This window comes from Phascolarctos cinereus, unplaced genomic scaffold, assembly GCF_003287225.1.
Source record: "Phascolarctos cinereus isolate Bilbo 61053 unplaced genomic scaffold, phaCin_HiC Scaffold_3;HRSCAF=262, whole genome shotgun sequence".
Taxonomy (NCBI): domain Eukaryota; kingdom Metazoa; phylum Chordata; class Mammalia; order Diprotodontia; family Phascolarctidae; genus Phascolarctos; species Phascolarctos cinereus.
In genome coordinates, this window is record NW_027555736.1 from 106,673,524 (window position 1) to 106,688,808 (window position 15,285).

The window sequence follows — 15,285 nt, forward strand, 5'->3', positions numbered from 1 at the left end:
TCAAAGGTATGAAGTATTCCACCCATTCTTGCATACATCATGACCCAAGCTCCCCCTCCCCCCATTGCCTCATCAGTGAGTCTTGTCCATAGAACTTTCTAGATGGAGAAGAACCTTAGAAGTCATCTAGTCTAGCTTTTCTTCTAGTTGAATAATCTTTTTATCTTCCCTTAATGACTTTGGAGTCAAGAAGACCTGAGTTCAAATTCTGCCTCCTTATATTTATGAGCTGTGTGACCCTGGACAAGTCACTTAACCGCTCTCAGCCTCAGTTTTCTCATCTATAAAATGGGGTTAACAATAGCACCTGCCTCTCAGGGTTGTTAAGAAGATCAAGTAAGATAATATGTACATTGCTTGGCAAACCGTAAAAGCTATATAAATATCATGTAAGTATCATATCATAGCATTTTTATTATAATTACTCATTTCCTTTAGGATGTGTATAACTCATGGAGATTTTTTTATGTCATTTCAGGCTTCTTAAAGCCACTAGGAAAAATCAAATGCACTAGTTAATTTTGTAAACTAATTCATACTAAAGTATTACTGACTCATGGTTTAATGTTACTCTAGTCAAGGATATTTGTTATAATGTTATAGTTAGAGAACTTCTGACATCCAACAGGTAAGTGGCCACCTCTGAAGAAGGTTGATCCTAGACCTAGAGAAAAAAACATTTCATTTTTCGTGTGTTTTCTTTTCTGGAGGAGAGACTGACTCCTTGGACACCCTCTGTCTCTCATTTTCTCCAGCCAGATGTGATAGAAGGAGCACTGGGTTGGGAGCCAGGAAATCTGAGTCCTAGCCTCAGGTCTACCACTGACTAACCCATGGGTATAACCTTGGGCATGTTCCTTACCATCTCTGGGTCTCAGTTTCCTAATTTGTAAAAGCTGAATATGTTGAGCCTGGTGATTTCAAAGGACTTATCCAGTCCTGGTATGCAGATGTGCTCTGGAGGTAGTTATTTTCAGCTAAATAATGGAATCACCAACTCTGGCTGATTCCCTTCAACAAGGAATGATTTTAGGAGCTGGTCCTGGGAAGCTAATTTGTACAGGTTTTATCTGGAATCAGAGTCCCTTTTGTCTGCAGTAATAAAGGGGTTCAGTCGTCTTTTCCTGTTGTGGGGTGCTCTGTATAATAAAAACTCCATGACTGTTCCTTCAAAAGTCTTCTTTGTCTGAGCCAAAGATCCAGACTCGTCGTTGTCCTCGTCTTGCCCTCTCCCCCCAGAAAAGAAGCCATCTCATTCTCCACAAAGAGACATTCCATTTTGCCTCGAGTTTGATTTTAATTTTAAAACAGCCTGTTGCCTGCTGGGGTTAGTGGTGGCCAAACAGATGGTTGGCACTTTTTCCTGCTTCCTCCAAGACAAGAATTCCCTCATTTATGCCGAATTGTAACACACATTGACTCCCGCTCCATCTTCCACTTTGGCATAGGCTGTCTCCCTCTCATGCATGCAATGTACACCCTGCTCTCTTCCACTGGGTAGAATCCTTACTTTACTTCAAGGCTCAATTTGGGTACTATCTCCTATTCAGGTGGCCTTGAATTTAAAAATATATATGAATATATGATATATTAAATTAATATGTTATATATAACACATAATATATAACAATATTATATATAGTATATATAAATATATAATATATTACTATACACAATATACTGTTTAAATTAATTAAATGTCTAATTATTGTATTATATGCTATATAATATATAATGTATTTATATATTAACTATTTCTATATAATTGATTTCCTCTATAATCTCATGTATTTTATTTTGTGCATTTAAAATTATTATTCTGAGAAGGGGTCCATACACTTTACCAGATTGCCCAATGGACCTAGGACACAAAAATGTTTTAAGAACCGTCGTCCATGAGAAATGGATCCTTTCCTGATTTCCCTAATAACTGGGGTCTAGATGGTGTTGTTCTTTTCTGACTCATATTATCTAGAACTTAAGAACAAAAAAACTATTACTAAGCACTTCTGTATCAGGGACTAGGCTAAGGACACAAATACAAAAAAAGATATGGTCCCTGTCCTCATGGAGTTTTCATTCTATCTAAATTCTATATCCTCCCTAGTAAAATGTATCCTTCTTGAGGGCAGGGACATTTGGGTTTCCCCCCAATTTCGCCTCTGTATTCCACATCCATCACAATGTAGGGGGCTTAATAAATGCTTTTTGCATGTCTCCTGCTCTCAAAGGCTCAGATTGTAGTCTTGGCTCTGCCACTTAAGTAGCCATGTAACTTTAGGCAACTCCCATGACATCTTTGTAATGCAATGTGTGAGAAAAAAGGGGTAACAATATCAGATCAAGCTAATTCACAAGGCTATTTTTGGACGGGATGAGATTTATGTTTACCACTCTTCTCTAAATTCTGAATTTTAAAAATTCTAATTATTTAGTAGTTTTTAAATGGTTTCCCCAACTGTACTGAGAGGTCCCTGATGAAGGGAACAACGTCTCTAATTTCTTTATCTCCCCCATCATGTAGTCAAGAGCAAGGCTTGCCCCAGAGCTGGCGTCCATTAAGTGCTTGGTGGCTGGTCGTCTCCGCAGGCTGGCCAGTGTTTGGTCCCTGGCATGGTCGGCCTTAGTTAACTCCTATGACTATTTGCTTCCCTTGCAGGCACGAGGTTCTTCTTTCATGCCCTTTCTTGATTTTTTTTACTCCCCCAGGCACTTGTCCGCCTGCCCCCTCACATCTCCCAGTGTGATGAAGTCTTTCGGTTCTTTGAGGCCCGGCCAGAGGATGTCAATCCCCCCAAAGAGTAAGTACCATGACCAGCCCTTCCTTTGATCAGCTCTGTGGCTTCAGAGAGATACCAAAGTCCATTCAGAGCAGCCTGGTTTGTGGGTTGGAAGACACCCTGTGTCTGGTTGTTTGCAGATGTTATAGGGGAAGGTAACAACAAAGGGGGAATGGCTCTTGATCAAAACAAGAGAAGAGGGAAGAAAATCCAGACAAACCCCAGCCTACTCCTTCCTGGTTCCCTGCTGATAGAACTAATTAGAGAACTTCTCCTGTTTATTCCTCTTACCTCCTTATCAGCCAGGGGTCATTAAACCTCTAGGAGTGACTGGTGGGCCCAGCAGGAGAGGAAATAGGGTTCCTAAAAAATGGCTGTCAGTTCTTAATGGGTGCCTCAGCCTGCCAGTTGAGTCCCTTTGGGCTGTGAATGTCCTGTCTGGCATGACTTTTGGGGAAAGGAGGGATGGGGCTGAATGGAATGCTTGTTTGGGAGGCTTCTTCTAGTTTCAGTCAATCAGCAGCCATTTAATAAGTGCCAAACGTGTGCCAAGCATTGTAGAGAAAGTGTGGAAAGTCTGGTCCTTTGGGAGTTCAGGGATCCTGCTGAGAAAGAAATGCCAGTCACAGTCAAGCCATGGCTGTCCCAGATACTACAGGTCTAAGGTATAGAAGGCTGGGGAAATATGGTAATTATAGGGTTGACTTTTGTGTTATATTATTTGACTGTTGGCTCCTTGGATGTATGTTCATACACACATACATACACACGTGTATAATACATATATGTCTATATGCACACATACATGCATACTATATATGTCATGTACATATACACACATGTACATTATGTGGGTATCTACATATACACACATGTATGCATATATGCATACACATACACATGTGTATATGTATGTATATATATATATATATATATATATATATATATATGTAACTTTCAAATCCAGGGTTAGAAGGGAAAAGGGACAGAAGTGATCATAAAGGAATTAATTCAGTAATTCAGTAAACATTAACCGCCTACTGTGTGTCAGACACTGCACTAAACACTGGAGATATAAATAAGAAAAATAGATAAAATAGAGAATTTCAAATACTTAGAATTAAAAAGCTTTTACATGCGCAAAGTTCATGCAGCTAGGATAAGAACAAGAACTATCAAGTGGGAAAAATATTTGCATCAAATATCTTGATAAAAGTCTGCTATCAAAATGTGTGGGTAATTGACACAGTATATGTAAGATCAAGAGTGCTTCCTTGGTAGATAAGAGGTCAAAAGACATGCACAGTTTTCAGGAGAAATGCAAATGATCAATAAGCATATGAAAAATGCTCCAACTGTTAATAAGGGGAATTCAACTTAAAATAAATCTTGAGGTTAACTTCATTCCTATCAAATTATAAAAGATGATAAATGAAATAGTATTTCAGAGGTTTGGGGAAGACAGACATATTAATATATTTGTAGATTTCAACTTGGACCTTGAATAGAAAAGTTACCAAGTTATTGATACCCTCTGACCCAGCAATTCTACTCTGAAAGGTCAATGACGTGCAGAAAGTTCCTATATATGACGTACTCATAGCAGCATTCGTTATGGTAGCAAAAAAAGCTAAAAACCAATGGGTACCCATCTGTTGGAATATGACTGAACAAATTGTGGTATGTCAATATCATGAAATATTATTACGCCCTAAGAAATGCACAGACGAAAAATCAGGAGACACGTAGGAAACATATGTATGGACAGTGAGGTAAGAGAGCCAAGGGAAGAAGTAGAATCACCACAGTGATTTAAAGGGAAGTGGGATAGGAGACTCTAAAAGACCTCAGAAATCAGATCAATGCAATCCCCAGGCTTGACTCCAGAAGACTCCTCCTGGTTGGCGGGGAAATGGGGGGCTACAGGTGTGGTGTAAGACATGCACTCTTAGACAACAGTCTACGTGTTGATTTCTGTTGCTTTCTTATACTTTGTTACAAGAAAGGGATATATTGAGGATTGGGAGTAGTAATTTGGAAATGATGGCCATTAAGGGGGGAAAAAAAAGCTTGGAAAAAGTGGAAGTGGGAAAACTCTGGTATTGTGATTTCCTAGGAAGGAGGTAATGAATGAAGGTCTCAGTTAGGAAATATTTGATCAGCTAACCAGTATATCTTTATCAAATGGGCCCAGCCTCCTCTTAGGAACTCTGAGGGAGACGAAGAAAAAGTTTGTCTGCTTGTCTCTTAAGAAGAATTCAGTCTCTGGCTGGGGAAATGTAGTTTTATGGGCAGCCACCAGTTCTTGGCTATGAAAGAGCAGGAAGTGTTCTCACAGATTTTCTCTCTCTTTAGTTCTGAGTTAGTCTTTGGCACTCCCCAGGTGGAGGGTAATGCCCATGGGGAGAATCAATCCCAGTGGAGATAGATGGTGGATAGGAACTGAAGCCATGCAAATCAGAGGATCCCCTATTAGTTGAGATGCATGTGGTATAGTAGGAAAAACACTGGGCCAACGGGCACCTGGGTCCTAGTTTTTTTCTACTACTAATGAACTAGATGTCATTGAGCAAATAGCTTCATGTCTGAGCCTCAGTTTCCACATACATAAAATGGGGATAATCTTGCTAAACGAGATGAGATGTGAAAGTGCTTTGGAAACTGTAAAGGGTATTAAAATGCCAGGTATTTTTTTTGCCTTCTATTAAAGGTTGATGACGAGGACCCCTGATGCAATGAAATCTCAATGGGACTGCATGTCTCATCTTGATTTACTGGTTACAAGTGAATTAATTAAATAGAATTAATTTTTTAAAAATCTTGCGCTTCAAGAGGGGTGGAGAGTAGAAGAAAGAAGGAAGAAATAAGGGTTACAGAGGCAGATAGAGGGAAGCACCCACCTGTACAGAGGAAGCCAGGACTCACTGGGTCTGATGGACACTGCTCTCTACAGGAGGCATCAGAGCTGATAAAGAGAACCACCCAAGTGTAAAACAGGGCCAGGTGCAGCAAGGTGGAGAGCAGAGGAGTGACACTTTCAGAGAGCTGAGGACATGGAAGGGTTTCATTTCCTTTTATATAAAGCTTGCTTAACACCAGAATTATTCTGTTTCCCAGTAAGGGCGTGTGTTTAGATACCCCCAAATGTGACTAGGAGATAAAGCTTGTGGGTTCTATTCCTGCTCCCATTCTCCTACTCAAATGACCAACACTCATGGTCCATCTCTTTCCTTCCTTTATCTGATCACTCCATCCCCATGTGCACACACAAACATACACATCCCCTGGAGGGAAGGTGAAAAGAGCCTAGGAGAGAGTGACACTCAGAGCCGGAAAGTCCTGCAGCTGAAATCTCCTGGGCCAGGGGCACTTTGACCTTTAAGGTCATTAAACATTTTGAAACCTCAGGATGCTTTAACATAGTTATGAGTCTTTCTCTCTTCTTCCATGACCATCAGTATTTGCGACCATTGGGAGTTTGGATTTTCTCCTGAATCTGACTCTGTTACTCTCAAACTTTGTACTCCCCAGTGGAGCTGAGAATTTCCAGTCTTGACTTTCCTCCTAGCACTTTGATTGAATAGATACTGATTAAGAGACTGGAGTGGGTGCTCACAGAGACTTGGTGGAGAGGGTGCTTGAATGGCAGGTCCCTCAAAATAGAAGCTTCTAAAGGAGCTTATAATCTCTTTCCAATCTCCTATTTCTGCATACTATTGTTGAATCAGAGATCAAATGCCACCTCCTCCATGAAGACTTCCTTTGTGCTCTCAGCTGGAAGAGACTCTACCTCATCTATTTTCATAGCATTTTATAATCCTTTGATTCACTTCTCATATTTTACCTCCTTCTATGTGTGTATCTTATCACTGCTTACTAGTATGGACTATGTCATATTTTCTTTATCTTCACAGAGTAGGTGTTTTAGTAAACAACATAGCTCTATTGAATGAATGAAGGCACAGGAGAGGAAGAGAACACTTTTCTATATTAATCATAGAGTTTCAGAGCTCACAATCCATTTCATTTGCAGAGTGGAAAACAGAATCAGAGTACATAAAAGCCTTGCCCCTTAGGTCAGACAACTAACTAGCAACTAGCAGAGTAGGATTAAAACCCAGATCTAAAGTCAGCTGCCCTGCAGCACTCACCTGTCACCTGAACAAACCATACAGCTGCAGCTGTAGTCTCTCTCTGTCCCCAGCAGAAGCATTTCTAGCCACTTGGTAGCTTGGGTTCCTACAAGGTTCTCTAACGGAAGAGGGAAAGCCAATTTTCCATAATGAGGCAGGTAGCCTTAAAAAGCTAATGTAGAGGGGGCGTTTGGGTGGTCCTTGCCTAAAGGAGGAAGAAGTAATGGTATAGTGATTCTAAGTAAAGACCTAATTCTCTATTTGAAAACAGGATCTTAGATCTAAAGCTGTCATTTAATCCAACTCCTTTTTACAGATGTGGAAACTGAGGCCCAGGGAGTGAAGTCATTTGCCCAAGATCAAACACATAGTAGATGGGATTTGAACCCAGTTCCTCTGACTCCAGGAATTAGTGTTCCTTCCTTCTTTCTTTTTTTAAAAAAATCATTTTGAACTTAACAAACATCAGCAAACATGAACACATCAATATCCAAAGAAGAACAGAAAAAGAGGATTGTATAGGAAACTGTCTCTATCATGTATGGCCCATTTTTAAAAAGCGCATATTAAATTTAACACGATAATACCCGTGCTTCCCTATCTCTGTCCCCTTCTGAACTTCTTTCTGTTTTTATCTCTGTATTTTTTAATGTTTCACCGATGATCTTTTCTTTCTTTTGAGGCAGTGTTCTTTTCCCTGTACCACTGCAATTTCATCGATGTGGATATTCCTTTCCCTGTTGCAAGTTACGGTCGATCCCCTCTCCCTCTACAATTCTTGCCTGTGTCTTTCTATTAATTCTCTGTAGAGGATTTATCCCACATAATGGATCCTTCTTCTGTTTCTTAAAATCTCGGCCTCCAGACCAATGCTCATCTCTTACTTCTGGCCCATTGTCTTTTCTGGTCACAAGTGTTCTTGATGATGTGGTATTTGTTCCTGAGTGAGAGGTAACCTGACAGAGAAGGCAGAAGGAAAGGTGGAATGCCCCAGAGGTCAGATGTAGAGATGTGGCTGGGTCAGTGTGGAGGAGGGAACGTAACAGGAAGGTTAGGAGGAGGAGTGGGAAGAAGTTGGGGTGGGGGAATAATGGGTTTAGCTTTGGACAAGTTGACTTTAAGATATCTACAAGATATCCAGTTTGTTTTGTCCAGTAGGAAGTTGGAAATGTGAGACTGGAGGCCAGGAGAGCTATTAGGGCTGGACAAGTAGATTTGCTAATCAATCATCTGGATAGAGATGATAATTGAATCTGGGAGCTGATGAAATCACCAAGGCAGAAGAGAAGAGGGCCCAGGATGGAGCCTTGGGGACACCTAAAGTTAGTGGGCGTGACCTGGCGTGTGCCTGATGGATGAAGGTCCATCAAAGGAGACAGAAGTGTTGTCAGACAGATGGGAGGAGAGCCAGGAGAAAGCAGTGCCATGAAAACGTGCAGAGAAGAGGGTGAATCACAGTGACACAGGTCACAGACTGGTCAAGATAGCCAGATTGTGAAGCTAAATGACAAGCAGAGGAATTTCAATGTTAATTAGAGACAATAGAGAAAGGCTGAAGTTTCTTGAGTGATATGATCTGACCTGTGCTTGAAGAATATCACTTTGGAGGTTGGAGGAAAGAAATATTGTTAACTGTTTGAAGGATGGATTGGAGAAGGAAAAGGCTGGCTAGAAAAAAAACAAATAGGAAGCTATTTTGACAATCCCAGGAGAAGTGATAAGGACGTGAACTGCTGAGATTGTGGTATGAGTGGAGAGAAGGGGACAGATGTGGCAGAGACTTTTTTGTGTTCTGTATTCCAGCACCTATCACAATGGCTTACACATGATCTTTAGGGGCTTAATGTATGTTCAACAGACTGAATTGCATCAAATTGACCTTCCCAGTAGGGGTGGGAGTGTGCTGGATCTGGTTAGATTCTCACTTAGATTCTGAATTGGTCCTGAGGGTTCTAGGATCTCAGTGGCCACAGCAGAATGAGGACAATAGCAATGACCTTGGCCCTGGGAGCGGTGTTTAGCCCTGGCAGGGTGGTTCCTACAGACTTCCTCACTAGCCCCTGCCTTCTCTAACTTGGTGTTGCTATGTTAGCTCCTGTCTGGAACTGGGAGGAATGTGTGTGTGTGTGTGTGTGTGTGTGTGTGTGTGTGTGTGTGTGTGTGCATGTGTGTGTGTGTGTGTGTGTGTGTGTGTGTGTGTGTGTGTGTGTACACCTTTGTGTGCCATCCTTGATTGGAGAGGTCAGAGAAATGTCAGCAAAATTTTCACAACCCCTTCCAGATTTTATCCTTTCTTAATAATAATAACTATAACAACAACATTTATGTCCTTTCTGCAGCTTCCTTAGACTCTGCTTTCAGACATTCTCTGTTTCTCTCCTTCTCTGTCTTTCCTTCTCCTGATACCTTCTCAAATATAAGCACCAGATCAAATAACAGTGTGTTTTCAGTCAAAAGAGCTGCTTATCAAATTATCAAAGCCTTTCAATTTAATTGGAATTTCACAGATAACCCCAGTGCCTCTTTCAATGGCTCCAGTGGGCCATTGAGAATTCATTTTGTAGGGAGGTTTCCTTTTTCAGGTCAGCTTGGTGAGGTCTCCCTCAGACCATACTGCCTCTGGGGTGTGCGCGTGCTGCGCTGGCTCGCACAGGCTCCCCTGAGTCAAGGTCAGTTTACTTCCTTAGAAAGTAGAAGCTGTCTTCTTGAATTTCTGCTATCGTTGTTAAAAAAAAAAATTGGCTGGAGTGCAGAAAAGATGTGCATTTATAGAAACCTTTGATGTGCACCATCCTCATACAAACCCTCTTGTAGTTTTATGTTTCTTCTCAGACCCAAAAAAGGTTGTCTCATTTGTTCTCAAGTTGCCTCTTTGGTCTTCCCAGGAGCCATCTGGTGCTGAATAACCTCAATGATTTTTTTTCTATCTGGAGCATTCATATTGACTTTTGGTTTGAGTCGATGCACTCTTGGGAGGCCTGAGCTCTTGCCTGTCCATAAGACTGGGAAAACCCAATTTATTTTGTGCCCCAGGAAATAGAAAGTTAAGGGGGAAGAGGGGTTGCTAGAAGGAAATCACCTATAGGGACCAACCCATGGTCTCCTTGGAACCTCCCCTAGTGTAATGGCATGATGTGGGGGGGGGGCCCAGTGCTGAGTAAACTCAGCCATCTTAAGTGCAAAGGGGGTCTAAGAATGTTAGCTCTAAAAGGGACCTTTGGAACCGCAGAATTAGGAAAATTAGATCAAACTAAAATCCTTTTAAGGGTAAAGACTGTTTTTTGTTTTGTTCTGTCTTTGTATGTCCAGAGCCTTGCACATCTGAGGCGCTTAATACTTTTTGAATTGTTAACTCATCGATTTAAAAGAATCCATATACATCATCTTTTCTGTCTTCTGTTATAGTTGGGAAATCTGAGGACCAGAGAGGGGAGGTGATTTGGCTAAGAGCACATAGCAAGTTAGGGACAGAGTCAGTTAGGATCTGGATCTATTGATCTCCCATTCAGGATTTTTTCATATGATACCATACTGATACTCCTATATGCTCATTCTTTTTTTAAAAAATGTTTACTTTGTTTGACCATAGGGGTTCAGCGGATCTGTGTGGCTCCAGGGGACAACGATGATAAGGTCTTTTCTACTTGCCAGAGGGCACCTCTCTTTAGAAAAATCCAAGTCTGCCCTGCTTCATATAGGGTGTGGTGAATTTATGGAACTGTTAGTCCCTCTCCAGAAAGAGATTCAGTCTAAAATACAAGCAGCTTCTTAAAAGGGGTCACTGAAGCTGATGGAGTTATGGAGGAAAAGAATGAATATATTTGGGGATATTTCTCTCCCATGAGAATGTCTGTTGGTCTCTCACAGAACCCCTTCTTCCCTGCCACCCCTTTCCCCATCAGAGACAGAGTTCAGCCTGGAGACTTGTAGGTTTATTCTGACAGCTTTATTGTTTTTTCTGAGTCTCTGAGCTTACTCTATATGGTCCTTGTTAGACTTAGTGCTTAAGGGTGATCTAATGTCCTCTGATAATGGGCAGAGTTAGACAGCTTTAGAAGCCCCTAGGTTGTTTGCCTTATGATACTCAACAGGGGTTCTGTAAGGAAGAGACAAGAATTAGGTGAAATCCCTCTCTTCAGGAGCTTGGGGTCTAGTTGGGGAGCTCAGATAGAACACACACACACACACACACACACACACACACACACACACACACACACCCCACACACACTTAAAGTTCAATAAGAGACATTTATAGAACAACTGTCATGAGGCCATGTGTACCCAGTGCCAGGGGGCAACCCAGCCTATCCATGCCCAAGATGCTTCCTGAGGGCATGTAGTAAGATCCTTGAACAGAACAGAATCTCCCTCACTGCTTCCAGTTGTGGCCCCCATCTTTTACCCTGGAGGCAGGTCCCTTCTCACCAGTTCACATTTCTTCCCACTGAAGTCAAGGCTGCCCAGTTGAGTACTCTGGTTAAATTCTTCACATTTCCTAGGAGTTGCCCAGCTTGAAAAGCAGGTTTTGTTCCCGGGGCCTTGGGGGCGCACAGAGCTCCCCTCTGTTGTGCCCTGTGAACAATGACATCAGTGTTCCTCGAGTTGCCCCCTGGTACCATCTGGGAGAAGAGGAAGGGGTTGAAGAGAGCAAACCCCAGGGGTTCTTGCCAGGAAGATATTGTTTCTACCCCCTCTACCTTGGGCAGCCTTGTTTAACCTCAGCTGGCCTGGTTCTATATCTGTCTGGGCTAGCCTGCCCCCAAGGGAAAGCTCATGCTTTCTTCACTCCCCTTCCCTCCCAGCCCTGGAGTGGTGGGTTCTCAGAAAGCCTGTGTGTCTATTCAGCCCAGCACCAGAAGGGGAGAATGCCGACTCAGGAAAGAAATGAGAGGGATACAGAGACGAGGATAAAAGGAGGCTTTCAGACCCAAGAACTTTTAAAGTTGAAGCTTTGGGGGAAAAGTGTAACAAGAGGGGGCGACGGGAGACGGGGCCAAAGTGTCAGATTGATGAAGAATGCTTTGTGTCACTTCCAAAATACAAAAACCAGGACACTTTGGGAGGAGGAGCCTTTGGAAGCTGAAGCGAAAGAGCAAATCTTAGGCTGGAGAATTTCTCTTCACTCCTTGCCCGTTATGACTGTTCCAGAATGTCTCAAATACTGGGAGGGGAGCTCTGGCTGATTTTTGCACTGATTGCCCCATAACTTCCCTCTCTGCCCAGTCAGGGGGCAAGTTCTATAACCAGGGAGAGAAGGGGGTGGGATATTGCTGCTCTGCAGTGAATCTCTGCTTTTGTTCCTCACTAACTATGGCAATATGGCTATAGTTTTCTCTGAGTATAGGGAAGCTATAGTTTTCTCTGCATATGGGGAAGACAACTTCCAGGAGGCTGTTAGCCCCTCCCTCCCCACCACAGGAGACCTGGGCTCGGGTAGTTAGGCACACAATGTAGCTGACAAACAGCGTTGAGCTAACTTGGGTAATTCTAGTACTGGCTTTCCATGAGCTTGCTGTGTGACTTTGAACCCTCTCTGGGCCACAATCTGTAAAATGGGGCAGTCAGACTAAATAATCTCTGAGGTCTGGCCTTGCTCAGATGTTCTACATTCTGCTCTAGGGATTTAGATTTAGATGGGAGAAAAATCACATCCTTATTTTCACTTACCTCTAATTTAAATTGAACATTAGTTATTTAAAAAATATATTCTAAGAAGGGGTCCATGGTCTCCAGACTGCCAAAGACTCCGTAAGCCAAAAAAGATTGAAACCTTGACAGACCAGTTCACAGAGATAATGGAGGAATCCTAGATTATGGGAGGCAATGATAAACCGAGATTGATGTCAGGATGGCTACTTTGGTTTAACTACATTCTATGGCTTGTTAAGAGAGGGCAGAACTAGGTAGTACATATAGGCATGTTAGGTCAAACGTGAAGGCCCTGGCTTCATCCGTTTGCTGATACCTGAAGCCCCTTTTCCCAAACAGCTAAAACCTTTCATTCCACAAGTAAGAAAGAGATTTGAGGGAAACTAGAGCAGATGGTTGCACTCAGGAGGCACAGAGAACAAGTTTGGTGAGGATGGGGGGAGTAGGACCGAGCAGAAAGGCGCTGAGCTTCCCAAGGCCCGGGAAGGGCAAGCTGTGACTGACCCCTATGCTCCTTTCCACACTGGGGCAGACAAGGACAGCTCTTAGTACGTTTGCTCTTTGTAACTCTCTTGCTGGTGACCTGCATATGTGGGGCAGTGCTGCAAAGGGCCAGTGTGTGTGTGGTGAGAGTACAGTGAGGTCCAAGGTTAGGTGTAGAATGTCCAGTGAGATACTGGGATCAGCCGTCCAGCTGCAGGATTGGAGACCAGGGCAGGAGGCTGGTCTAGGTACCATTTGTGCAGATATGTAATCCAGAAGAAGGCTATCTGTTCCGTAACCACAGGAGATACCTACAAGTGGGACATTGAAAAGTCCCTGGATCGATTGGCCCAGGACACTTGAAAATATTCTACCTAAGTTCAGTCAAAGAGCTGGGGCCCCAGGAAGCCGTGGGTAGTAGAAGGTGGCATTTTGACTCTTGTTTCCTAAAGCATAAGTTCATGAAAGGGAATGGTGGCAGATAAGGCTGGTGGAAGACCTTGAATAGTAAGCTAAAATTTAAACTTTTGTCTTAGAAGAACTTGGAGCCATTAAAGGCTTTTGAGTAGGGGAGTAACATGAAAAGTGAACTTGGGGAAGATGACCTTGGCAGAAGGTATAAGAGGGACCCAGGTGAGAAGAGCCCAGAGGCAGGGAGATTAAGCAGGAAGCTATTATAACCATCCAAGTGGGTGATAAAGGGGGTCTGGACTACCGAGGTGGCTGGGAGATAGAAGAGGAGGAGTAGATCTAAGTGATGTAGCCTAGGAGAAAGAACATTGATTTCAGAGTCACAAGGTCTGAGTTTGAACCCTGGCTTTGCTACTTATTACCTACATGACCTTAGGGAAATTATTTAATTGCTCTGTACCTCAGTTTCCTCATTCTTAAAATGAGCAGATTGGATAACCTTCCAGCTCAAAATCACTGATCCAGAGAGGCTGTGGAGGTAAAATATATAACACTTGGCAACTGAATGAGGAAGAGGAAAAAGTCAAAGGTGACTCATCTTAGGGTATCTAAAATTTCAAGTAAGGATAATTGAAACAGAAATAAGAGGACAGAGAAGGGGGAGTATGATGGACTTGGATTCATTCATTCATTTAACCAGCATTTATTAAGTGCTTTGCTCAGTGCTGGGGATGCAAAGACAAACAAAATAACCCCTCAAGGAGCTTAGAGTATTTGGGACAACAATACAGACATAGAAAATTTAATACAAAATATGTGCAAAGTACCTTTGGGAAAGAGAGTACAGGGGGTGGGGTGGGATGGATCAGAAGAAGCTTCCTATAGAAGGAGGCTGTACCTACTTTGAGTCTTAAAAAAGAAACTAGGGAGTCTCTGAGGCGGAGGAGTGATTGTGTTCCCACTTGGATTTGAGGTATTGATGGGACTGCCTGGGGGGAGATGACCAGCACTCAGTTCAGAATGATGTCTGGGGCTCAGAAGAGAGTTTAGGGCTAACAGTAACAAGGTATTTCCAAGATCCTCCTGCTGTGTCCCATGCACTGGCATAGACTCTTTACTGTCTCCTCAGGGTCATTGCCGAGTGTATGAATTAAGGGTACTTTCTGACCTGCCTTTAAAAATAAGTAGCATAGAATGGTGGGGTTCCCTTTTTCTGGAGTGAGTTAGCCCCTGAAGTCTAATCATTCTTCCCCTCTACACTGGGAGTACGGTGGACATCTCCAGGTTTAGCTATATGGCTCACCTTTCTCCTTGGGTGGGCCAGTGATGGAGGGGCAGTTTTGGGGATAAGGGTAGATTGGGGAGAAATCACTGTGTGTTTCATATGAGCAGGGCTTTGACTGAGTGTGGGGCCCATTTTCACTCACTGTGTGGCTCTGATCACTTCCCAGTGAAATGGTTTCACCAAACTCCATTCCTCAGGTTCTTTCTTTTGGGGATCCCCCTCCCCTCATCTTGTCCTTGGAGAAAACCAGGGATACCTGGGAGCTCTGTCCTCCCAGCTAGCAGCCACATAAACAGACTCTTTGTGTTAAGCCAGGAGAGCCAGTGGACCCTTCTGAGCATTGGGTGTAGCTGCCAGGACATCATCCCCCATCCTTTTCGACTTTCACTCCTGTATGACTCTCATCCAGTGGTTTTCCTTCCACCTGGAAGGGCCTGTCTGGAGGGTGCATGGGTGGTATCAGAATGCCCACAGGAAATGGTACTAAATCCACTTTAAAAAGGACTCCATTCTGAATGAGCTTTTAGTACCAATCTGCTCA

The 15,285-nt window shown here is 42.9% G+C and overlaps 1 protein-coding gene across 1 annotated transcript in view; it reads left to right on the forward strand.

Moving 5' to 3' along the window:
- SH3PXD2A (SH3 and PX domains 2A) overlaps positions 1 to 15,285 on the forward strand; it is a 343,376-nt gene that overhangs the window by 170,924 nt on the left and 157,167 nt on the right. The window contains 1 exon segment of the mRNA XM_078151076.1: positions 2,710 to 2,801. Coding sequence (XP_078007202.1) covers positions 2,710 to 2,801 — 92 coding nt within the window.